Below are 27,106 nucleotides of genomic sequence, written 5' to 3' on the forward strand. Positions count from 1 at the left end.
TCTAGACCTTCGATTCCGAGTCCAACACCAAGAAAACCCGAATCTCGATTAATCCCTTAACAAGAACCACAGGTGAGTCTCACAGCCCCTATTTTCACTGTTTTTAAACTGTTTTCGGGGCGAGGGACACGTACTTAAATAATGTTTTATCATGGTATACTTACAAGCTATGCAAGCGATTATGTGTTTAAGTTATGTTTCATGATGAGCAATGCAAACGGTTATCTTTGGTTTACGATGTATGTGCGCCAGAATTCGAGTAAGTGATCACTTTACCATTGGAACTCTAAGGGTAGGGACTGCTGGTTTGATCCACCCACTCGTAGGGGTCGCACCTCTTTGCATGGACGAGTGCCTAGTATGGTCATGGGGCAGTACTATGGGTTTGAGCCCGCTCGTAGGGGTCGCGCCTCTTTGCATGGACGAGCGCCTTGTTTTCCGGCACAACGTCCGCAGCGTAACCCGCGGGACGGAATTATTGATTAGCTCGTAGTGGCAGCGCCACTTTGCATGGACGAGCACATTTTCCTGAAACGTTCGCAGCGTAACCCGCGGGACGGTATTACTTATTTTAGCTCATAGTGGCAGCGCCACTTTGCATAGACGAGCACAGTTCCCAGAAATGTTCGCGCGTAACCCGCGGAACGATTTTATCAGACTATGTTGATAGAACTATGTTTTACCAAGCATGTGTTTTAATGATGCTATCAGAATTATGTTTCAGAATGATTTGTATCAAGATTATGATGCAATACGATTTATCAAGTTACTAAAACTTGTGAACTCACTCAGTTTATACTGATTCAAATGTTTTTACGTGTCTTTCAGGAGATAACTAGGTAGCGCATGGAGTCACACTTAGAGCACCTCACGCTGAACATCTAAAACTAGCTTTTTGGAAGATTTTAGTTCTATCTCTTCGATGCGCGTGGTTGTTCCCCGCCGCGCAAGGGGATATGGCGTGGAAATCTTCAACAGTTTTTACACTTGGATGTTTTTATGTAATTTTTAAACAATGTAATGTATTTGTATTAAACATTACATGCGCAATGAAAATCTTTGAATGTTTGCAATGGCCCGTGCTTAATTATCAATCCCCACTCGAGCGCGCCCGGCTGTTTCCGCCGCTCAGGGCCGGGTGTGACAGAAACCTTTTTACATTATAATAATTAGTAAGTTCTTCTAAGATAATACTATTGTGGTTGATTTCATTTCGCAAAAATAATATGGAGAAGATGTTTAATGGCCAAGTGCATGACTTTTTGGGAGGAAAATAAATAGATTGGTTGCATATGAACAAGATTTAGGTAAACTCTATTAAACTCATTTCTAAAGAGTACTATAAAAGTAGAAAGTTTTGTTTCTCTAATATATTAAACTACTTTACAGCCAAGATCATTATGCAATTTGATTTTTTATTATCAATATATCATATGTTGTAGATACTTATCTTCATGGATATAAAGATTATTAATACAGATTAATAAATAAAACTAATATTTTAAGATTTATATATATTGTTGGGCTCAATGAAAACTACTAAATATTTAAGAACCACTAAAAATTATTTTATTCATCTTTTATATGTATTAAAAAATGAATACATTATTATTATTATCTTACTAATGGAAAATAAAATACGTCACTATATCGAATGGTTGCCACATCCGGACTGTTATTAGCAGCCATATGGATATGTAGTTAGGCTCTATGAATCGCTAAACAAGTTATATAAGCCAATTGATATTTGTAACTGTTTAGTTATTGGCTATTAAAAAACCAATTTGTTCCTTTTTATATTTATCAACAGCGAAATGCTACAAATTAAAATATAAACCTTATATACAAGGAAGTATTTAGTGAGTTGTAGATACTAAATTTATGATACTTTTGTTAAATAAATAGTTAAATTGTATAGAATTTTCTTCATGTTTATTTTAAATTACACTTCAAGTAGTTCTTCCTACACCTTGTAAAAGCACAATGTACTTAAAATATCAAAAAAAAAACGAGGTTCACAGTTAGATGTCAATCCTTACATGTTGAAGAGATAAAATAATTTGCGAATTGACTATTGGATATATGTGAAGGGAATGCTGGGGGGGGTTTAAATAACGACAAGTGAATGTACAAATTCCGATGATCTTCTAATTAACAATTCATTATATCCAATATCTGATTTAATAAACTTTGTCTATCATTCGAATTTAGACAAGTTCTATTAACTTACTTTTGAGGACGAGAAATATTGTCGTTTGAAATTATATGTGTTTGTTAGACGATTTCTATATTTCCACCCGTGACGCCCACGGGACAATAACCTAGTTCCCTATATTAATATAAGGAGAGTTTGTAAATTATAGAGTGGTGTTTTAAGTGTTGTGAGCATAAATTATAGTGTGGAGAGAGAAAATATAGTGATTTTTTGTAAATTTTGGGAAACTTTGTTTGTCCCTATTTATTTTTTAATATTTGTTGAATTGGTCGTGTATAGAGGAGAGAGAAAACTGTAATGATAAATGTATAAAATAATATTATTTAATTAAACATAAGAGAGAAATGTAGTGTTTTATAGTGTAATTATAAAAATGAGGATGGAGACTCGGATACACTACCAAAAAGGCTCTTGGACCCAACTCTAGCCTTGTTCGAATTTATAATTATATTTTCATACCGCTTGATAATTTATACATGTAGTTATGCTTTATAATTTTGTAATTATATATAGAAAAATTGAATTTAAATAATCTTAATTTAATAATTGTTTATTGGTAGAAAACAGTCTCAACTCCCATATAACGAAATGTTATATAAGAGTCCCATCTTTTAACTTATTTTCTCCCAACGATCTCCGACTAACAAATCCCAACATCGTTCAAATATTAATGATGTGTCATGCTTACATGTCAAGGAACTAGCCATTAGACACAATTTCTAAACGTGCCAACGTTCAAAAAGAGCACCTTATGCTCGTTACCATTGTCGCAACCCCCTTTTTTCACGCCTTTTGGCAGTTGGTGTATGGTGTTGTTCACCGCTAAAACCTGTCTAAGTGGATGCTTTGGCACCCCCTCTTTCTCACATAACACATCGTCTATTTTACCAATTACAAAGTACGCTTTTGTTAAAAGTGTCGATAACTAAAAACCGGTAGATATCACAATAATAATTAATAATAGTGTATAACCAATGAGTTTGTCCTTTATCATTTTTTGACAAAAGGTCACTTGCTACTATGCTAGTTGATAAGACGACACTATCAATGATTTAACCTAATGTGTGCGCAAAAATTGTAACCCACAAAACATAAAGCAATTCCGACATAGTTTCTCTCTTTTCCAAACATGGTTTATGTTGCCCAAGCCGCCAACCATGAGTTTTAAAGTAATGGCCGATCTTTGGTTGAAGGCGACAACTAATATCTCCAAAGTTGATAATTGTTTATAATATAATTCTTTGGTTTTTATATAGGGGTGCAAACGAGCAAATCCAGGCCATCGAGCTCAGCTCGTTTTGATTTACAAGAGCTTGAGCTTGGCACGTTTCATGCTTAATTCCTAAAACTCGAGCTTGAGCCGTGAAAATTTTTCGAACTCGTACTTAGCTCATTTATTATTCAATAATTAATCTATATACGTTTGTTAATTTTTTTTTTGGGTATTTAAAAAAAAACTTAAATGAGCCTACAGTACCTTAAACGAGCTAAGGCTCGGCTCGAGTTCGGTCATGTAGTGTGAAATTGATAAAATAGGTAAAACTCAAATATAAACAATGCTCAAACCATGACTCAATAACTAAACAAGCTTTATTTGAGTGTCGAACTTGAAAAAACTTAGACTTGTTTGCGCTCCTAGTTTTATATTAAAGTGTATTCATGTCAAGCCAAGTTATTACCGTACAACTTCGTAACTTTTTTATGAATCACTTTAATTTTACGAACTTGAGACACATGCAAGAATGTTCCTTTCTTTGTACGAATATATTCTTTTTTATTTTAATGCTTTTTGGTTCTAGATTAGATTATTCTACAGTTTCTACTTGTATTTCTAATTTATCTAGTAACAAAACTATTTAATAATTATAACATAAGACTTTGGATCAAATAAAAATAAAATTAACGTGTTAATTTGATAATCAAATAATTATATATACAAGTAGAGTAATTATGTAATAATTACATTTATGATGTAATTACATAATTACTTTACTTGTATATATAATTATCCGATTCTCACAATTGACACGTCAATATCATTTATACATTAACTTTTTTCATAACACAAAGAAATGTACTAGGTAATTTTAGCGGATTATTTTAGCATTTTGCCCAATATCCAAGGCATATGCGATGCAATTTTAAATCGAATGTAGGTATGAAGTTACCAATTCTACGTTTATTTCGGGTTATAGATTTACACGTCACAACAGTATTCCAAATTAAAATAATGCATTGCAACTTTGACTAAACAAATTATATATATAGATAAAGATCAATAGTTAGTGTTACAAGTTCTTTATAGAAATCTATTTGTTTAGTATTTATTATTTTAGTTTCATTTTTCTAACAATTATGTTAGCATCGTTGGTTGGCAGATGTTGGTTTTGATTGATTTTTTGGGTTTATGGTTTCCTCGGTTCGAATCCCATGCTATGTATAAGTAACATTTTTTTTATTATCTTAGTATCTATTATTGTTTTAATATTGGTGGGAATAGGTTCTTTTGTTTTGAGGAAATTAAGTTTAAGATTTATTTTCGGTATCGTAACGAACTTAAGCAATACCAACTAAATACGTAATGCCTGTGTTTTTGTTTCTTTAGTTTTGGTACCGTAACGAACCTAGTCAACAATGAAATTATTTTTTATGCTTACTTCTGGTATGATAACAAACCTAACTGGTACCAACCGGATGTGTGTCGACTAGCCGCTGCAACGGCCGAGTTTTGTTTGTTTTTTATAAATATGTTAATTTTTCGAAATTAATTTTTGGGTTTAGTTCCAGTACCGTGACGAACCTTTTGATACCCACTGAATTTCCGCCACAAAGCTCGTATTTTGCCAACAAAATAAACGCCGTTTTACATATATTATTTTTTGTATCAAACGCTGTAACACCCCGTAACCGCAGCGGAAACGTAAACGGGGCGCAACAGACACCTCTGATATCAACCACATTGTTTATAAAGAAAACTAAATACATTAATATACTTCAAATTACATTATCTCTTATTTCATTACCGTCTAGGTGATACACACATCATACAATACGATACAACTTAATTGTACCTGAAAATCATGTGAGAAAACGGGTCAACTTAATTGTACCTGAAAAGCATGTGAGAAAACGGGTCAACTACGAATAGTTGGTGAGTTTCACAATTTGAGTAAACCATGATAAATCCATATCAAAATATAATATTATCGATGTAATTATGCTGAGCCCACAAGTGAAACCTCTGACTATCCACACACACAACCCCCGTGGCATACTCCGCCCACGGACCTGCCCCAAACCGCTATGTCTAACATTACATAGCAAAATATATATAACAACAAAATAGACATGTGCAACTGGCTGGGAAACATCAGCAAATCCATGCCGGACCAGTTGGGTTTGTCAGACCAATAGTACTATCCACACTCTACCGGCTTTCAGTTAATCACTCGTGTTCCGGGGCCTTAGAATGTTAGCAACTCAGACAATTACCATCTTAGTACATTTCCGTACGATTCCCGTACAATAAAAAAATATATAAATCCACGCAAATCCATGCGTTCAGTATGTAGTTAAACATTTCAGTAGTAACATGCTTCCGCCCCGGGAAAATATTTAAAAACTATTCAGAAAAGGGGCTCGTGAAACTCACCTTAGCACATGCAAGCAGGTAACAACAATCATTATCAGTTAACACGTCCAATCTGTATTATGATCCCTACGATCGTTATTATACAATTATTGATTATATAATCTTTAACCGTATCAACCGGTACATCTGGGGACACTGTTAACCCAGTACTGTACCCATTCCGGGGACAATGTTAACCCAGAAACACTTCTCCGGACTCAGATTGTGATATCGTTTAGAGTTCAATAGTCAAAATTACTATTAGTTTGTTTTTCCCCGTTTTGCGTGCCTAGCACGGTTATCCGTTTTTACGTTTCAAAAATGAGTTTGGTCACACACGACCTGAAAATAGTGGTTGACTGATAATTTAATTAAAGTTGTGAAATTAGAGCTCGGTTTAGACGCCCCGATTGGCCGCGGGACCCGTTTCCGTCTTTAGTGCACCGGAAACTTGTTAAATCGGAAAAATTACTCAAATCATCCGAATTATTTTCGGATAATTTATTTTTACTTGTTTAACTCAGTTATATTGAAGTAGTTCATTTTTAGGGTTTTTATACACCAGTCAGCTCGTCTACCCGAACTTTGCTGGTTTACGCGTTTTAAACTTTAAAAGTTTGTTTTTATTTTCTTTTTAGCACAAATAATTATCCGTTTAGTCTCGGATCTTGAAATTTTGCACAAATCAGTTTTTGACAGTGGGGAATTTTATAAAAATATTTCCAGAATTATTTTTTATATTTAAAATTTATTTATCTATTTTTAAACACCATTTAAACACTAAATATGTCGTAAATACCAAACGACCTTAGAAAAATCCAAACTTTTTCCTGGATGACCCCTGCCATCCACATAGTCCCCTGTAATTTTTCCAGAACCAAAATCTCTTTTTACATGCCATTTTCACTAAAACCGAGCTAGAAAACCCTAGAACTCGTTTAACCGAAAAGCCTACTTATACTTCTCCAACGGACCTAAAATTTTGTGTGTGACTTTTAAATGTTATAAAAAGCTTATCTGGAATTTTCCAGAATTTTTTATGATATTTAATTATTTTTCACCATTTTTAGCCAAAACCGAGCATTAAATTCACCAAATATTCATTCTTTGTCCAAAAATTACCAAAACTTCACAGAACTCATATTTTCATGTGTAGATCATCCCTATAAAATTTCATGACCTAACTCAAAACCTACCACAATCTGTCCAAAAATCCAATACCGAAAATAAACCGAATATACCTTTTGTTTTCCGCCACTACAAGCTACAAACTCGTCTTTCTGTGTTATCTACCACTAAATACAGAACCTACAACCAACATACCATAATACCAAGCAAGTTACACTCACAATCAAGCCTCTTACACTATAGTTACGGTTATTGTTTCAAAACTAAAGTTTAAACCGTAAAAATTCGTTCTTGGTTCGTTTAACTCCTTTCTTGGACCAAGATCCCTTGTATAACCCGTATACATCACTTGATCATGCAAGAATCGGTTTTCATCTTTGAAACCTCATTTTCTTGCAAATAAACTCAAGAAACGAAGATGGAAACGTAAATAACTCGGTTTTTACCTCGGTTTTCTTGCTAAATACTCGGGTTTTTAGATGATCTTGTGGAGAGAAGATGGATAGTGTTGAATGGTTTGATGTAAAAAGAAATGAGAGGCAAGGGGGATAACCCCCAAGCCGATCGGAATTCATATGGGGGTGGGGTGGGACCCACCTTTCCATTCTTAGCCACATATTTGGATTTCCGAAATCTGGATAATGTTTTGGATAATCTGGTTCAGTTCGTTTTTCGGTTAAATGTTTAACTCGGCTTAAAACGAGGCTAAAACGGTCCTTTTCGGCTTAAAAATGAAATTTATATAAAACCGATTTAAAAACTTTAAAAACTTAAACCATGACTTTTATTAACTTAAAACATCATATAATTAATAATTACGCATCTTTTTCGGCTTGATCGATCGTCTCTTGCTCGGTTTGGTATTGAAGGTTTCGTTTAATGTACCGACGTACCATTAAATCGAAATTCTTTTTCTGTGCTTTAATTCACTTATCCCGAAGCTTTAATACTTCGTAAATTCACTAAATATTATAGATATCGTCTATAATTGAACCCTCGATTCGTTCGGGTTTCAATAACTATCGATCGATTAATCGCATATTCAATACGATGAATTATATATTCACGTACAATCAATACAGTGAACCATGTATTCTCGTATAATTACTATGGTAATTCATGTACCCGACATTAAATATAACGTAACTATTGTCTTCCGGTTAGGGTATACTGGGTTTCGTCGGAATCGTTACATTCTCCCCCCGTTAAGAAATTTCGTCCTCGAAATTTTACATGCCCACTATCCCCTTCCGAGAGAAAGGTGGGGGTTTTTCCTTCAGAATTCACCCTCGCGTTACTAGGTATAATCTGGTCTTCGCTGTGAATTCTACTTAATCTTAATCAATAAAGCTTGGAGTGTCCAAACTGTTTAGTTTTCCCGTCTACTATCTTTACGGAATTATTTACGATATCAAGCATGTCTTCTATGAGTACCTCCATTACTGGTACTTTCGTTGCCTCAACGCTTAGGTACTTTTCAATCCGTATACTTGGCAAAACGTCATGTATAGTACTTAGCTCCTGGAGTACTTTAATCGATAAACTAAATGACCAATCATGGAGATAGTCTCATAAGGTCTAATATATTAAGGAGCTATTTTCGGTTTTGCCAAACCTCATATCACCTCTCTAAGGTGATGCCTTAAAAATGCCTTGTCACCTCTTTCCAGTGACAATGGTTTCCTTTGAATGTTGGCATAAATCCTTTGCCACTCTCGCGCTGATTTCAACTTATCTTAAATATTATAAATCCGATTGGTTGTTTCTCGAATCAATTCAAATCTTATGGCTTGATTGACGCCCATTTTCAATTTATCGATTTGGTGATAGTTACTCCACCCATAGAAAGCTTCAAGCTCTCGATGTTTCCTTCCCCGCCTTCCAATAATGAAAGTAGGATGACTATTTTGATCTGAGATAATTGAAAATGGTACTCCACGACGAGATACCATTTCACCATCATGAATTTGGGCGAGGATTCATTGTGGTAATCGTCATGGATTGGGATGAAATGCGAGGATTGGTTAATCGATCCGCGATTACCCAATTTACATCATGCCTTTGATATATCTTGGGAATTTGCGTCCCGAAATCCATTGTAATTTATTCCCACTATCATTGGCGAATTTTCTGTCGTTGTGGCGTTCCCTAGGGTTTTCGGCGTGCAGCCTTATCTCTTGCATAACTTAAATATTCACCAACATACGTAACCATATCTTTCTCCAAATTCGGCCATTAATAAAATCCTTTCAGATATTCGTATCATCAATAGTCTATTCCGATCCCGGATGTATGGAATATTTCGATCTATGCGCTTCGTCCATGATTAATTCACGAAGGTCATGGAGGGTCGGGATCCAAATCCGATTTTTGAAATAAGGAATTTCGTCCACGCGCTGTTCGAAATTCTTCTCATTGCCGTAAAGTCCCTCATTTTCCAATTGTTCCTCTTTCAACGCCTCACGTTGAGTGACTCGAATCAGGTCCGAAAAGTTCGACTGGACTATCATCCCCAGCGCTCGCACTCGCAATGGCTTAACCCGATCTTTCCTACTCAAGGCATCGGCTACGACGTTAGCTTTGCCGGGGTGATAACGGATGTCACAGTCAAAATCGCTTAACAACTCGACCCATCTTCGATGAATATGAGACTGCGGTCTCTTATCATCTATAAAATTTGTACATTTGCGTCGTACAAAGGATTATGAGTTGGGTAATGCTAAAAATTCTTCAATAAACCGCTGATAGTCTCCGGCTAGTCCTAAAAATTGGCGCATTTCCTTGGGCGCCTTGGGTGACTGCCAATTTTAATGGTTTCTACCTTACTCGGATCAACGTGTATTCCTTGATGGTTTACAGCGTGACCGAGGAATTGCACTTCTTGTAACCAGAAGTTACACTTGGGGAATTTTGCATACAACTTCTCCTGATTCAGAAGTTCTAAAATTATTCTTAAGTGTTGCTCGTGCTCTTCTTTACTTTTCGAGTAGATCAAAATATCGTCAATAAACACGATGACGAATTTGTCGAGGTAGGGTTTACAGACTCGATTCATGAGGTCCATGAACACTGCCGGCGCATTTGTTAGCCCGAAAGGCATAAATAAGAATTCATAATGGCCGTAACGAGTCCGAAAAGCTGTTGTTGGGATATCTTCTTCCTGAATTCTAACCTGATGGTATCCCGATCTAAGATCGATTTTTTTTTTTGAGAAATAGCTCGCACCTTGCAGCTGGTCAAACAGATCATTTACTTCGAAGAAGTGAATACCTATTCTTGATCGTCACTTTGTTCAATTCTCCCTAATCAATACATATCCTAACACTTCCGTCCTTCATTTCCCAAATAACCCTGGTGCACCCCATGGTGACTAACTAGGTCGTATAAAACCTTATCCAATAATTCTTGCATTTCGGACGGTGCAAGTCGGTAGGGTGCTTTAGCAACAGGGCCAGCTTGAGGTATTAAATCGATTCTGAATTCGACCTATCGGGTTGGCGGTAATCCAGGAAGTTCTTCTGGGAAAACTTCTGGATATTTACGTATCACCGAAACATCTTCTATATGTTTTCTTTTAAATACTTTTCTCTGTATCTAATCGCTTCATCGTCCGAAAGAGAGCTTCTAATCATCTTCTTTTCATATTTGATTTCAGCTTCATGTTGAGTTAGCCAATCCATGTTAACTATTATGTCAAAACTTCTTAACTTTACTGGTCGTAGGTCAATAAGGAAAGGTTAATCGTTCAGAATAATAGGACAATTCCGAACAATTCGGTTAACCATTAGGGATTTACCGTTAGCGATTCTTCAGTATAGGGTTCTATAGTTTCACTAATCGGTATCCTTCCAATTGGTAGGAGGTTAACAGGAACTAACTTCTATCGGCGACCGTAAAAATATCACTGAAGTCTATTGATTTAAAACTACGACATACTTAATACCACCTTTGGATCACGACGTGCTTTATTCGAATTACTCACAAAAGCACGGCTCCTTGCTTGATCAGGGTTGATGCTTGTCATGAGGTTTGTCTTCCAACGACACCTTGGTTCAACTTTGGGCAATTTCTCTTGAAACGTTCTGTACTGCCACATTCATAGCAAGTACAACTTTTTGGCATAATTTGATTTCTTTGGATGGATTGTTATTGAAGCTGTTGGGTTTGGAGTGGTTGTACACGAATGGGTTGGGGTTGCCGGTTCACATGGCTTCAATTGGTTCTACAATTGGGGCATTACGTCCATCTTTACCACACCTGTGGCCTACTATCACTCGACATTCTTCTTCCTGACGATAACCATATTTTCCACATTCAGGGAAGGACCCTTCATGCGGCTCATGTTTTCACACCAGAACTAGTCTTAGTATAATTCTGGGTTGTAGGACATACCTACTTATTCAAAAGCCTATCTTGCACTATACCTTTATCATTTCTCTTCTTTAACACTTGACGTCTCACCTAACGTCCTTACAGTCCGCTTCCCATAGCGTCAAATATATCAATGCTGGCTTGTGACACAACCCTTCCAAAGGTTGTATATTTTACAGGATTGACTATACTCCTTATCGATGGAGTTAGTCCCCAATATAGCGCTCACTTCGCTTAGTTTCAGGAGTAATTAGCCATGTTACCAGACATGACAATTCCTTTAAACGATTAGCGCGTTCTAAGTGATCAGCACACAACATTTCTATCTTCCATAGCTCAGTTTCCAGTCTCTTAACTTAATTATTCGAATAAAAGTGCTCTAGCACAAGAATTTTAAATTCTGACCATATCATCTGAGTAATAATTTTCTAACTATAATTTTGTACCATCGTGTTCCATCACGATACAATATAATCTACCAACATATCTGTAGCATATTTCACTACACAATGTTCTAGACTCTTACCAATATCCTTAACAATTTCGATCTTTTCTATCCACTCGCTAATCTATACCTCCCTTTACTATCAGTAAACTATTAATAATTTCCTTAACACAACCAACAAACATATCCTTCATACCGGATCTAATTCATTACGACTACTATTCATGTTTAGTTTATAACTAACACTTGTAGTCATAATAGTATTCGGTGAGACATTATCACTCTTAGTAATACCACTAAGAATTGAAATATTCATATTCATGTGATTACTCGATCTATAATTCTGCGATCACATTTGCATCAACACTAGCAGTGATCTGTGATACGACATTCGGTATCATCATCTGCTATCCTTGAGCAATCAACTGAATCATATCAATCTCCATCATTGGAGTTACTCTTTTTATCTCATTCTGTTGTACCCATCCCGTACGCAGTAATCAATATTAATCTCACCGTATAACTCGTTACCAGCTCAATCATAACAACAGGTACACATACACACCAAATATTATCACACATATTACACATACCATTATCTAGTATATATGTCCCACAAATATAATAGCATATGGACTTAACCTGACGTCGGTTAACGTTTAAATATGTTTCATAATTCTTGTCACCAACTGACATATAGATCTTTCTCAACAAAGATTAATGTTTAATATACTTGATTTAAATATCCTTCTGCATGACAGCATAACCGATACATGCTCACCGTGAGCACCAAACGATTACGTACCACGGAGTTATAATATCCGTGTCTATTTGTATATCCGGCATACTCGGTATACCACCTACGAACGAACAACCAACTATGCTATAATGATTCCAACACCTCTTTGGGTATGGGTAATCATTCTATTCGAGTATACATGGGTATAGGCATCTAACGGATGTAAGGATAACATAGGGGGTTGCAAGGTTCAAGGTAATCGCGCAACCCATGTTGCCTTCAAATATTATCAATTACTATTATGGGAAACTCTATCACTTGCTCAGTCAATGTCCTTAGGCGTTCTAGGTTCGCTAAAATCGGTGATTCTCGATCTGGAGGTGGTATGTCTCATATGTTTGAGAGTGAGAAATACACATATATATTTCTATATATTATTTTATCTGCTCATTTATTATCCAATTTATTATTATTATTATTATTATTATTATTATTTATTTTATTTTATTTATTTATTTATTTATTTATTTATTTTTTTACCTTAATGGAATAAGAATGGGTTCAGGTACAAGTCCGTCCGTACGTGAGGGTCGGCGGTTCGGGTGAACATAGGGAGTTATTAAGATATACGGTACCGGTGTTAGTAGGGTAAGGGATTTATCAATTTTTGGTTGGGTGTGACGGTTACTAGATATATCTGGTTAATGTCAAACGGGAGATCTAATCTGGTACTATCATAACTATGGCCCGATAAGTCAGACTTATCATCAACCGATGCTCTAGAAATTTCAGCATCCTCGGTACTTTTATTATTTCATCCCCCGGTTCCTTATCCGGGTCCTATTTCTCAATACATGTACCCACAAGATATGTACATATATATATATATACACACACATTAGCACGTATAAATAATATTATATACTTTACACATATGTTGCCATTTTTACCTATTAACGTTCCCCGTGACTTCCCCTGAATTCCCTCGTGCGGACAAGTCTGTTATTATGTTCCGGACCATAATAACTCACTTGTCCATCCAAGTTCATCCAGATCTCGTCACTATAAATTATTAGTTGATATTCAGATCCTATAATTCTTGAGCTACTGGTTATATTTTAGGTATCTTTTAAAGAACTCCTAATTCTTTATAACCAATGGCTCTGATACCAACTTCTGTAACACCCCGTAACCGCAGCGGAAACGTAAACGGGGCGCAACAGACACCTCTGATATCAACCACATTGTTTATAAAGAAAACTGAATACATTATTATACTTCAAATTACATTATCTCTTATTTCATTACCGTCTAGGTGATACACACATCATACAATACGATACATAATTCTATTTATTATAATGTATCCTAACATCCCGCACGCAAATCTTACACACATCAAGCACTTAGCACGTAAGCAATCACTTCATCTTAATTGTACCTGAAAAGTATGTGAGAAAACGGGTCAACTACGAATAGTTGGTGAGTTTCAAAATTTGAGTAAATCATGATAAATCCATATCAAAATATAATATTATCGATGTAATTATGCTGAGCCCACAAGTGAAACCTCTGACTATCCACACACACAACCCCCGTGGCATACTCCGCCCACGGACCTGCCCCAAACCGCTATGTCTAACATTACATAGCAAAATATATATAACAACAAAATAGACATGTGCAACTGGCTGGGAAACATCAGCAAATCCATGCCGGACCAGTTGGGTTTGTCAGACCAATAGTACTATCCACACTCTACCGGCTTTCAGTTAATCACTCGTGCTTCGGGGCCTTAGAATGTTAGCAACTCAGACAATTACCATCTTAGTACATTTCCGTACGATTCCCGTACAATAAAAAAATATATAAATCCACGCAAATCCATGCGTTCAGTATGTAGTTAAACATTTCAGTAGTAACATGCTTCCGCCCCGGGAAAATATTTAAAAACTATTCAGAAAAGGGGCTCGTGAAACTCACCTTAGCACATGCAAGCAGGTAACAACAATCATTATCAGTTAACACGTCCAATCTGTATTATGATCCCTACGATCGTTATTATACAATTATTGATTATATAATCTTTAACCGTATCAACCGGTACATCTGGGGACACTGTTAACCCAGTACTGTACCCATTCTGGGGGCAATGTTAACCCAGAAACACTTCTCCGGACTCAGATTGTGATATCGTTTAGAGTTCAGTAGTCAAAATTACTATTAGTTTGTTTTCCCCGTTTTGCGTGCCTAGCACGGTTATCCGTTTTTACGTTTCAAAAATGAGTTTGGTCACACACGACCTGAAAATAGTGGTTGACTGATAATTTAATTAAAGTTGTGAAATTAGAGCTCGGTTTAGACGCCCCGATTGGCCGCGGGACCCGTTTCCGTCTTTAGTGCACCGGAAACTTGTTAAATCGGAAAAATTACTCAAATCATCCGAATTATTTTCGGATAATTTATTTTTACTTGTTTAACTCAGTTATATTGAAGTAGTTCATTTTTAGGGTTTTTATACACCAGTCAGCTTGTCTACCCGAACTTTGCTGGTTTACGCGTTTTAAACTTTAAAAGTTTGTTTTTATTTTCTTTTTAGCACAAATAATTATCCGTTTAGTCTCGGATCTTGAAATTTTGCACAAATCAGTTTTTGACAGTGGGCAATTTTATAAAAATATTTCCAGAATTAATTTTTATATTTAAAATTTATTTATCTATTTTTAAACACCATTTAAACACTAAATATGTCGTAAATACCAAACGACCTTAGAAAAATCCAAAATTTTTCCTGGATGACCCCTGATATCTACATAGTCCCCTGTAATTTTTCCAGAACCAAAATCTTTTTTTACATGCCATTTTCACTAAAACCGAGCTAGAAAACCCTAGAACTCGTTTAACCGAAAAGCCTACTTAGACTTCTCCAAAGGACCTAAACTTTTGTGTGTGACTTTTACATGTTATAAAAAGCTTATCTGGAATTTTCCAGAATTTTTCATGATATTTAACTATTTTTCACCATTTTTAGCCAATACCGAGCATTAAATTCACCAAATATTCATCCTTTGTCCAAAAATTACCAAAAATTCACAGAACTCATATTTTCATGTGTAGATCATCCCTGTAAAATTTCATGACCTAACTCTAAACCTACCACAATCTGTCCAAAAATCCAATACCGAACATAAACCGAATATACCTTTTGTTTTCCGCCACTACAAGCTACAAACTCGTCTTTCTGCCTTATCTACCACTAAATACAGAACCTACAACCAACATACCATAATACCAAGCAAGTTACACTCACAATCAAGCCTCTTACACTATAGTTTCGGTTATTGTTTCAAAACTAAAGTTTAAACCGTAAAAATTCGTTCTTGGTTCGTTTAACTCCTTTCTTGGACCAATATCCCTTGTATAACCCGTATACATCACTTGATCATGCAAGAATCGGTTTTCATCTTTGAAACCTCATTTTCTTGCAAATAAACTCAAGAAACGAAGATGGAAACGTAAATAACTCGGTTTTTACCTCGGTTTTCTTGCTAAATACTCGGGTTTTTAGATGATCTTGTGGAGAGAAGATGGATAGTGTTGAATGGTTTGATGTAAAAAGAAATGAGAGGCAAGGGGGATAACCCCCAAGCCGATCGGAATTCATAGGGGGGTGGGGTGGGACCCACCTTTCCATTCTTAGCCGCATATTTGGATTTCCGAAATATGGATAATGTTTTGGATAATCTGGTTCAGTTCGTTTTTCGGTTAAATGTTTAACTCGGCTTAAAACGAGGCTAAAACGGTCGTTTCCGGCTTAAAAATGAAATTTATATAAAACCGATTTAAAAACTTTAAAAACTTAAACCATGACTTTTATTAACTTAAAACATCATATAATTAATAATTACGCATCTTTTTCGGCTTGATCGATCGTCTCTTGCTCGGTTTGGTATTGAAGGTTTCGTTTAATGTACCGACGTACCATTAAATCGAAATTCTTTTTCTGTGCTTTAATTCACTTATCCCGAAGCTTTAATACTTCGTAAAATCACTAAATATTATAGATATCGTCTATAATTGAACCCTCGATTCGTTCGGGTTTCAATAACTATCGATCGATTAATCGCATATTCAATACGATGAATTATATATTCACGTACAATCAATACAGTGAACCATGTATTCTCGTATAATTACTATGGTAATTCATGTACCCGACATTAAATATAACGTAACTATTGTCTTCCGGTTAGGGTATGCTGGGTTTCGTCGGAATCGTTACAAACGCTATACGTTTACTAAATTATTTTGCTCATGTAGCTTCGGTACCAGTACGAACCTAACCGATATCAATCGTATATGTGTCGCTTTGATCAGAAGTTGTACGTTAACTGGGTCTTCACATATATTCTTTTAATTTAGTGTAGGTGTCGTTACGAACTTAACCGACACCGACTTAGTTTGCCGTCGCAACGCGACGGGTTTCAAACCTAGTTATTTTATTAATATCCAACCTTAACCCCCCAAATTATTTTATTTAGTTTAGGTTTATTGGATTATAATAATTCCTATTGACTAGTATTGGCTGATAATAATCCCTTTATTTGGATTATAATAATCCCTTTATTTAGTAAATGTTTATTGGATTATAATAATCCCTATTGATATTTGTTAATTGAAAGTTCAAACACACATATTTAGGGCTGTAAACGAACCGAACTAACACGAACATGGCCTTGTTCGTGTTCGTTCGTTAAGAAAATAATGTGTTCACGAACGGTTCATGAACACTTACTGAACGAGATTTTATGTTCGTGTTCGTTCATTAAGGAAATTAATGTGTTCACGAACGGTTCACGAACATAAACGAACACAAATAAAATCGGCAGAGCCTAGATATTAAGACCGATGTATTCATCAATATGAATAATGAAAGCATGTAAACGAAATGAACGAACACGAACAAAGGCATGTTCGTGTTCATTTAACTTTAAACGAACACGAACACTTAATCGAACAAATATTTATGTTCATGTTCGTTTATTTAAAAAATGAACATTTGTGTTCATTTATGCTCATTTGTTTAAAATGCAAATGAATATAACTGAACAAAGATAAATGAACATATATGAACAAAAAAAACATAAACGAATATAATTGAAAACACTTAAATGAACACAAATTAACAAATATAAAACTTTATGTTAATGACTAATCCAAATATATATTTAATTATTTTTTATTAATACATAAGCAAACATAAATAAATAGACATAAACGAACATAAAAGAATGTTCATGAACATAAATGAACGAACTGGACATGTGTTCATGTTCGTTCGTTTATTAAATAAACGAACATAAACGAACTTCCCGCCGAACAATTCACAAATAGTTCACCGAATGTTCGGTTCGTTTACAGGCCTACACATATTGAAGCAAAATTCAAGTCGTTTGGATTATCGTTTCGAGTTAAGTTTTACATCAATCGATTCGTATTCTTCTCCCGATCAAAAGCCCTAAAAAGTTAGTTTAAAATTCTGAAAAAAGTATAACGTCATTAAGTCTTTTTTAACGGGGGACCATTGGAGACCAATTTTTTGAAATTTGGGACCGCCAGTGATGATAAAATGAATCAGATTATTATCGATCAATACCAGTTCATTGGGATTATTAAAATAAAATAGAACCAAAAGTTAAAACACAATGAATTTACCATTTTGCACAAAGTATCATCTTTTTCAATACAACATACTTTGCAAGTGTTCTTCACATAGAACCAATAATACTATACGACAACAATCGGATCAAGTTCAAAACAACAAAAAATTAAAATAAAATAAAATCAACAATAGCAAAAAGATAAAAAAAAAATAATATTCAAAAGAAATCAAATTCAAGATAATTATCAGCTCCCTTCTTCTCAGGTGTTGCAGCCCCACCCGCTGCCGCCGCCGTCCCTTTTTTCTCACCAGAATCCACCACTGGCCCCGCTGACACCCGCTCGTACTCCACCAGTCTTGGAACCTCAGGCGGGCTAGCACACCGAATCAAAGCCCAGTTAACGCCTTCAAAGAACGGGTGTTGTTTAATCTCAGTAGCTCCTCGTTTATACGCCAACCGATACTGTGGTTCTTTAACCAACAACCCTCTAATCAAATCACGGGCCGAGAAACTAACCACCGGTGACTCGGGAAACCGCAAAGGTTGACCCACCACATTCATCAAAGTGGCCCGATTACCCGACCCTTTAAAAGGTGTTTTACCGAACAACAATTCATACAAAAATATCCCGAGAGTCCACCAGTCAACTGCGCTGCCATGCCCCTCGTTTTTAATAATCTCGGGAGCTAAATACTCGTGAGTCCCAACAAACGACATGGAACGGGCCCCGGTGGGCTCTGCCATGAGCTCCGGTAATGGAGTGACTTGGTGTCGGATTTCGGGCTTTGTTTTCTGTTTGGAATTTGAACTTTTTGATTCTTTTTTGGATTTGCTCTTGAAGAATTTGGGAGAGAAACATGATGTGGGGACCACGCATGACGGTTGGATACATGAAGTGGGTTCCATGCATGCGGGTTGGGCAAAGTAATTTGAAGATTTTCTGAGCGGGTCAGTGTCGAGAGATGCTGATTTGATAAGTGTCGGGCTCACTGAGCAACGAAGTGAAAGGTCAAAGTCCGAGAGCATTATGTGGCCGTCTTCTCGGACTAAAACGTTTTCGGGTTTTAGGTCGCGATAAATGATCCCGAGCATGTGGAGGTATTCCATTGCAAGGAGAATTTCTGCAACATAAAACCTACAATAAAAGTTTGATATTAGAAAAACTATACAAAAATAAATATATTTATGAACAGGCTGATTCGTGTTATGTCTATCTCAAACGGGTATGTGGTCAAACAAGCAGGTTCAAAGTCAAATGAATATGACAGGTTGGGGAGTTGAACCGGGACACGGTTCATGTATCCAACCGGAACACAATAAATTGTGTAACCCGAACATGAGCTGGTAAACCAATTTATAGAAATGAGTAAAACAGGTTGATAAGTTGTAACCAGGCAGTAATCAGGTTCTAAATGTGTCAAACAGGTGGTAGCAAATGAGTTAATGTGTCGTAAATGGGTTGTCAAGTCGAAATGTTATGTTCAACAGGTAGGCGTCTCGACCTAGGTTAAACAGGTCAACCCGGATACAACCCGTTGATTGATAAGACAAACCTAAAACCTAATTATTTTGTTTCGTCTGGTGTCATGTTTCGGGTCCTGCACTCCTGCCAGAAACTGCCACCTCAGTAAGGTGCACTGTTAATGCATAAACTGAAAGCTTGTAAATCATTTTATTCAAAAAAATTGGGCTGCTGATTAAATAGTATAATGTTTTGAACAAAAAGACCCGACCCATAAAAAAGTTACGGGTCCAGCATGTTAACAAACATGTTTGACGTGTCCATTTTGCCGCCTCTAACTACCACATGCACAAATAATAGCAGGAAAGGAAACTATAAACCAACCACATACCAAAAAGAGAACTGTGACCCGTAACTACCATAAGGGTGTTTGGATGTGCGTTTTTTTGTGACTTTAATAATTAAAACAATCAAATTTATTAAAACCAGAGATTTTTTTTAACAGCGTTTGAAAAAAAAATCCCGGTACCCTAATGAGCTTCCTGAGACGGGATGTCTACCGTCCATCCTGATTTTGACGCTCCAGTACCCCTCCATATTTCATAATATCATACTTATCATTTCAATGAACAAAAGCTCATATTTACCTATTTCATGTTTCACTGATAAACAAAAAAAGATATGCATTGATTCACAATTTCACATTAATAAAGTCGTTTTCCTATACGTTTATTCAGTGAAACAGGATACTATAAGTAACTGATTTGATTATATCCACAATGAAATTGGTAAGTATGAGAAAATGTTATATATGATAAATAGTCCATAATATTATTTCATAATCATACTTGAAACAGTAAGGGTGTGTTTGGGATTGCTTAATTATGTGAAAAAGGACTTTTTGTTAAAAGGCCTTATTAACTTATGAATATTTTAAAAGAAGTTTCAAAAAAAATTGTTTGCATTAGCTTATATGTTAGGGAAAACCAAAATGACTAAAAAGGACACTCTTTTTTAAAATGAGTGTAATGGATTTTGAGGGTTAGAGGGGTGTAATAGGTAAATCATACTCATTAATTCCTAACTTTTCAAACCCCTTTTATTTTGCCTTCTCCATAAGTTAAAATCCATAAGGCCTTATAGTTTGCCAAACACTTTACACATCTTAACTTTTCAAAAATTTATAAGTTATAAGTTGATGAAAATAAGGAATCCCAAACACCCCCTGACAGGGCCGGCTATACGGGAGGGCTGGGTGGTCGATGGACCCCGGCCCGACACCCCGATAGGCCCGGATTTTTTTTTAATATATATATATATTTATGAAAAACAATATGTATATAATAATGTTTAAACATAATTACACAACCACTAGCTTGGTTTATTGGCAAAGGGATTTGACTTTCAACCAAAAGGTTGTGGGTTCTAACCTCACTTGAGACATTTTAACCTTACTTTTATAAAAAAAAAAAAAGTTTTATACACAACCAAATCATAAGGCCCAAAAAATTAAGATTTTTAAAAATGAAATTGTTTAAACCAACAAGATACCCCTTTTCATTAAGGCCCAAAAAAAAAATCGCCTTCGGCCCAAAATTTTTTAACCGTTCTCGAAGCCGGGCCTGCCCCCTAATTATTCATTAAGAGTAAGTTTTACATGTTTTGGGTTGAGACCAGCCCTTATTGAGCTCGATCTCGTGAACCTAAACAAGCCTATTATTTATACAACTTCTATTTAATATATTAGATATATATTTTTACAATAGTTATTATTAACATGAAATTATGATAGAAATAACTAAATAATACATATTATCTAACTTATGTTATATATAAACTTATGATTAAAGTATACATAAAAAATAGTTACAATACAAATTAATTAATAAAAAAAATAAACGAACCGAACTCGAGCTTGAAAAACCACTCACTAGCAGAGCTCGAGCCTAGATAAAGAAGGCCATGGGTCGACTCGACTCGTCTTGTTTAGACCCCTAAATCACCACCTCTAATAATAATAAATCTAAAAACAACGAAAAGATAAAACAAAAGAAAGAGAGAAAGAATCATACTTTACGGCTTGTTCACAAAACCGCTTTCCGGGCTGCCTTTGTCTAAGAGTATGCAAATCACCACCGGGGCAAAACTCCATAACCAAACACGAGAACTTATCGGTCTCAAAATGAGAATACAAAGTTGGAAGAAACGGATGATCCAACGATTGCAAAATCTCCCGTTCAGTTTGAGCCCGCAACAGTTTCTTGCGGCTTTCTAACGACACTTTATCCATAACTTTCATTGCAAAATAAGATTTAGTACCACTAAGTTCAGAAAGATAAACGCTCCCAATATCACCACAACCTAACCGTTTCAACAGCCGAAAATGGTTCAAACCCAAAACCCCATCTTTTGATCTAACGGCTTGGATCGCTTCCCATCTTGAATCGTTTGATTTATGGGGTTTGTTCATGTTACTACTTAAACTACTGCAACTACTTTCATCACTCACATCAGTACTTGTACTTCCTCTACACATACTACTTTTACCACTTTCAACAAGCTCGGTTTTTTCACTCGGTTTTGTGCTTGGAGCCGTTAAAGGTTTTTCTTGCTCGGACAATTCTTGATTCTTTTGACACTTTTTGGGCTCTGGTTCAGGGTTTTTTTCATTGGATTTTGTAGGAGTTGTTGGCTCTAAATTGTTAATATTTTCTCCTGGTGTTTTGTTGCTAACGATTTTGGTAACAGATTTTGAATCCATATTTTAAGAATTTGCAAAGTTCTTTTGATCAAATAGTTATTCAGAGCCACTGAAACATCTGCAACAAGCAAATAGAACTAATTAAAATAATGATTCACAACAAGATGTAAAGGTGGATCTTTAAAGAAGAAAGATGGAAAATATTGAACGAATAAATCATCATCATCATCATCATCATCGTACTCAGTATATCCCACCAATAGCAAAGCTATGTTAGGGTCTGAGGAGGGTAAGATGTAGACAGCCTTACCTCTACCCCATAGGGATAGAGAGGCTGCTTCCGGTGAGACCCCCGGCTCGATAGTAGTTTTGCATCAAGCCTTGGACATAAAGCAAATAGCACTCAATCATCGGGATACCGGCTGATTGGTGCATGTACCCTCGTCTTTCGGCTATCAACACCACCACATGATGCCTGATTAACCTTCCGCCACTTTTAACGTTATTTTCACGAGATTAGTAAAATAACGTCAAAATTAGTGCAATTTCACTTTTGCCCACCCGAGGGTTTACACATATATACATAATATGCGCGCACCTCAAGCAGGGCGTTATTGAACGAATAAAGAAAATCAATAAACTATGGATGGAAATCCAAATAGGGTCATACAAAGTGTTTAATATATCATACGTATATACCCTGATATTATGACTAGTTCATCAAGAAACAGGTTGCTTGGGGTAAAAAAGATTTGCTTATGGGTTTGTGTGGTCTACTCAAATCATACAACAGGTTAACTTCGACCACTATTAATTTATCATAAAACTTGCTAACTTAAAATGGGTTAATATTATATGCGTACCAGAATTACTATCAAGAAACAATATATGGAAATATCAATTAAAATTTAGGTAATTTATCATAAAACTTATTTGAACACCAAATCACTGTCAAAATCAAATAAAAAAAGTTACAACATCTCTAACAACTAGAAATGGAAAAATTAGACAATCTGTCTTGGAAGTAACTTGCAAATGAAACGTCAAGAACAAATTAAGAAAGTTACAAAAACTCAAAACAACCAGAAACGGAAAAATTAGGCAATACGTCACGGAAGTAATTTACACACCAAATGTCAAGAACAAATTAAGAAAGTTACAAAATCTAAACAACTAGAAATGGTAAAATTTAGAGAAACTGTCACGGAAGTGATTCGCACATCAAATGCCAAGAACACATTAAGGAAGTTACAAAATCTAAAAAAAAACAAGTTCAAGAAACTAAATCACTATCAACAAACAAATCAACAAACTATGAACTGAAATCATTTTAGACCAAAAAATGTTGAAATAATTTGCAGACCAAAATCAGCACTGGGATCAAGATTTAAATTATTCCACAACCCAAAATTAGAAATAATACCTCAAATTAGAAATGCAACACTGCAACCTCAAACTAGAGCCTGAATGAGGTGTCTGACACCAATTAATTAATAAATCAAGAAACCAATAAATAAATTTAGAAACTGATGAAATGATATTATATATATTTATATATCAAATTATCAATCAAAGCAACAAGATAAGAAGAGACACATGAATAAGAAGGAAAAAAAAAAGCAAAAGGGTATGTGAAAAGCAGACAGATCTCACCCACCATCTCTTCCATTTAAACAAACCCTAATCTTAAAATAAATCAATCAATCAACAACACATTAAAAGCAAAGCCCACTTGCAGTAACAATCAAAAGACTATATTTCAAAAGTATAAAACAAAAGTAGCCTAAAAAACATAACAAAGTTGAAGACTTTAAGGCTTTGGTGAGTCCTAAATCAAGAATCAGATGAGACCCACTTGCAGAAACAATCAAAACACCAAGTATAACACAGAACAAACCTGAAGAGTTGATAAAGATCAAAACTTTATTATGGGTTTGGATCAAGAATCAGATGCAGTTGAGTGAGCTCTGAGTTCCAAATTTGTGGTGGGTGATTGTGCAAATAAAGAGAGAGAAAGAAAGCAAATTGGGAGTTGGGTGATTGTGTAATTGAGGAGAGATAATCAAAGTTTGAGGATTCGAGGCTAAAGTTAAAGGCTTGCCACGTTCTTCATATTATTTTAGTTTTTTTATTTTTTATATTATTTACTCGTTTTTCAATGAAAACTCAGTTTTAATACTTACAACACTTTCGAGTATGGTTACTTCATTAACGAAAACTTGGATCTTTGTGATATTCAGCTCGATTATGAGAGCGTTTGAATTTTATCACTGGTGGACCTTAGGCGGGTAGGTTTCCCGAAAATGGAGATAACTTAGAGTCACGTAAAAGCTCCATACGGCTAGGTTGGGCCAGCTGGTGTTTGCATTTTCTAGTGAGTCACCCCGTACAGAATACCTTGACAATTCTATGATGGTTAGCCGTAAAATAAAAAAATATAAAAAAAATGGACTCATATGGTTCCACCCTGTACAATATGGTCTTAGCTTTTAAGGCAACTTGGAAAATTTCTTTTTCCTGTCTTGCCTAAAACCAAATAAACAAAGTAGTTTCTTTTCCTTTTCTTTTATTGAAGATGTTGACCAAATGTTTAAACAAATCTTTAAAAGACTTGTGTGAATGAATTCAATACTTTTTGTAATTTTTGTATGTTTAGACATTTGGGACTCATCAGTCATCACTAGGTTACTTTCAGTCTTTTGTTTCCATTAGATAGTGTGGCCCAGAGTTCGGTTAATAAACATTCATTCACAAAGAGTTTCTCTAACTTCTTCATTGTCGGGACATCGTTGCACTCGTCACTAATCAATACCGATGATTGCTTATCCTTTAATCATTTCAACCAGATAGACTCTGGCATTCTCCTGTCAATGGCTGCGTTGGTATAGACATAAATGACAAATCGTTATTGGTTGTAGATGCATAACAAGTTGTTTCATTTGGGGTGGAAGCATGAACAAAAAACTTATGATATGTTATTGGGTCAGTCATGTGTGTACCATTGTTAATCTCTAATCGGGCACATACTTTTCAATAGCATACTCCATTTCTAAGTCTCAACATGTAGAGTTGGTAGTTTATTAATACTCAATTTCCACATAACTTAAGAGGCATATATCCCTCCTTAGTAGAGCCTTTGGCGGATTCAAATTATATGCTGAATGGTGAATCAGGAGCATTGTGTCATGGCCCGTTTAAATTTTAAGCCAGAACGTCTAGAGCATTTTTGGTGTATCGAGGTCATTTCCTAGATTACTCTGAATATTACTCGGTAAATACTTATAAAGATTGCTCTGGAGATATCATGTAAATATGCTATATACTTTGTAGATTGTAGAATACTCTAGTTGGCATGCATTTGCCAACTATGAACATGGGGTTGATTATTTGAGCTCCATGCCTACTAAACTTACCTTGTATAGATTTTTTGTAAGTTGTCTTTGTAATATGTTAAGGCAAGTTCTTTGGTTACTTGATCTTGCATTATGATATGGTTGCTTTGAACCGATGTCAAGTCGGGTTGACATGTTGATCTTAGAAGAAAGAGGCGCACGAATCACTAAAGGAACTACTCCAAGATAGCAGAGTATTATAACGCATAAGATCTTTGCAAAGCTTTCCATGTAAATTTATATATGTAAGTAATAAAGCTTATTTGGTTACGTATCTTGCGTTCCATATCTTGTAATTAGAAGCATTACTAAGTTAGTTAAAAGATTGATCATAAAACATTTCTAAAGGTTACACGGATCATCAAAAGAATGACTATGTGAGAGTGAGTTGTCTCATCCCCTTCTACAACGCGGCTAGTTGGAGTTTCCAGGGTACATATCTAAAAGCTTTCATGTATAGTCCTTCACGGTTCCAAGGCAATATGCTCTCTCTTCTTTGAATCTATGCGAATCATAATCGGTAAGCATGATAACACTTTTATACGTACAATGCATTGTGGTTTCAACATGTATATCATAGTTTTAGGTTTTAGCCTTTTACGTCCACGTGAATATTTTCTTTATCATGTCTTTCCTAAAAGTCTAAAACCAAATAGACAAAGTAATTTATTTTCCTCATATGTATCAGTTTTGAACTATAAAATACTAGTTGTTAACCCGAGCAATGCTGCGGAGACGATAGTTTAAACAAAATTTATAACGAAATGTCAATAAAAATAAACATGTCACAATGATAAGTTTGTTTTTTTAATATAATATATTTAAACATATAGAATGAAAAAAATAAATATACTTGCCAATTATATATGGTTGAATAAATGACCAAAGTTGAAACTAATTCATATATTTACTAAAGTTAAGTAAAGTTAAGGGGGACAAAACTGTAATTATATTAAAATTAGAACTGCCAAAATTTATTAAATTTATGTTAAAACTTTTCTGTTTTAAATACTTGTAAATTGATGCAACTATTACTTGTACTTTATAATTCGCACCTCGGTTTTGAATAACATTTATATCAAACTGTAGATAAAAATAAGAACTTTGCAACCGTATGTTTGATTTTTTTTTTCAAATGCAATATACTTAAAATAGTAAAAGAAATAGATTTGAGGAATATGTGGAGAAAGATGAAGGGGTTGAAATGTAAATACTGGTTAAATTTACAAAAAAAAAATATAAAGGGAAAATAATGTAATTATATAATACCAAATCAATTGTTACTTAGGATGTGTTGATGAAAAGACACTTTTAACCCTTAAAATTCAAAAATAGATGCTTCAACACTTGTACTTGTTG

General features: G+C 35.2%; 2 protein-coding genes across 3 annotated transcripts in view; both read right to left on the bottom strand.

The window, feature by feature from the left end:
- Window positions 1-27,106, bottom strand: part of LOC143563330 (transmembrane emp24 domain-containing protein p24beta2-like) — a 156,499-nt gene that overhangs the window by 16,584 nt on the left and 112,809 nt on the right. The gene's annotated exons all lie outside the window — the stretch shown is intronic.
- LOC143563327 (serine/threonine-protein kinase D6PK-like) lies at window positions 18,259-24,423 on the bottom strand. 2 transcript variants are annotated; one of them, XM_077050892.1, is made up of 3 exons: window positions 23,779-23,902; window positions 21,727-22,473; window positions 18,259-19,327 (listed from the first exon to the last, which is right to left on the bottom strand). In XM_077050892.1, the coding sequence occupies exons 2-3, from the start codon at window positions 22,413-22,415 to the stop codon at window positions 18,409-18,411; spliced, it is 1,608 nt and encodes a 535-aa protein (XP_076907007.1). In that variant the 5' UTR covers window positions 22,416-22,473; window positions 23,779-23,902; the 3' UTR covers window positions 18,259-18,408. The 2 variants fall into 2 exon arrangements, with proteins under 2 accessions (XP_076907007.1, XP_076907006.1); XM_077050891.1 differs by lacking the exon at window positions 23,779-23,902 and adding an exon at window positions 24,253-24,423 and having other exon boundaries at window positions 18,260-19,327.

Source organism: Bidens hawaiensis, unplaced genomic scaffold (genome assembly GCF_021521415.1).
Source record: "Bidens hawaiensis isolate Kalapana, Puna unplaced genomic scaffold, B.hawaiensis_p1.1 tig00021362_1, whole genome shotgun sequence".
NCBI lineage: Eukaryota > Viridiplantae > Streptophyta > Magnoliopsida > Asterales > Asteraceae > Bidens > Bidens hawaiensis.

Bases quoted from the DNA above. Each gene is read 5' to 3' on its own strand.
- LOC143563327 (XM_077050892.1), bottom strand. From the start codon at position 22,415: ATGGATTCAAAATCTGTTACCAAAATCGTTAGCAACAAAACACCAGGA. The intron at 19,328-21,726 runs GTATGATTCTTT...CTTTTATTGTAG, and splicing joins TTTTGTGAACAAGCCGTAAA to GTTTTATGTTGCAGAAATTC.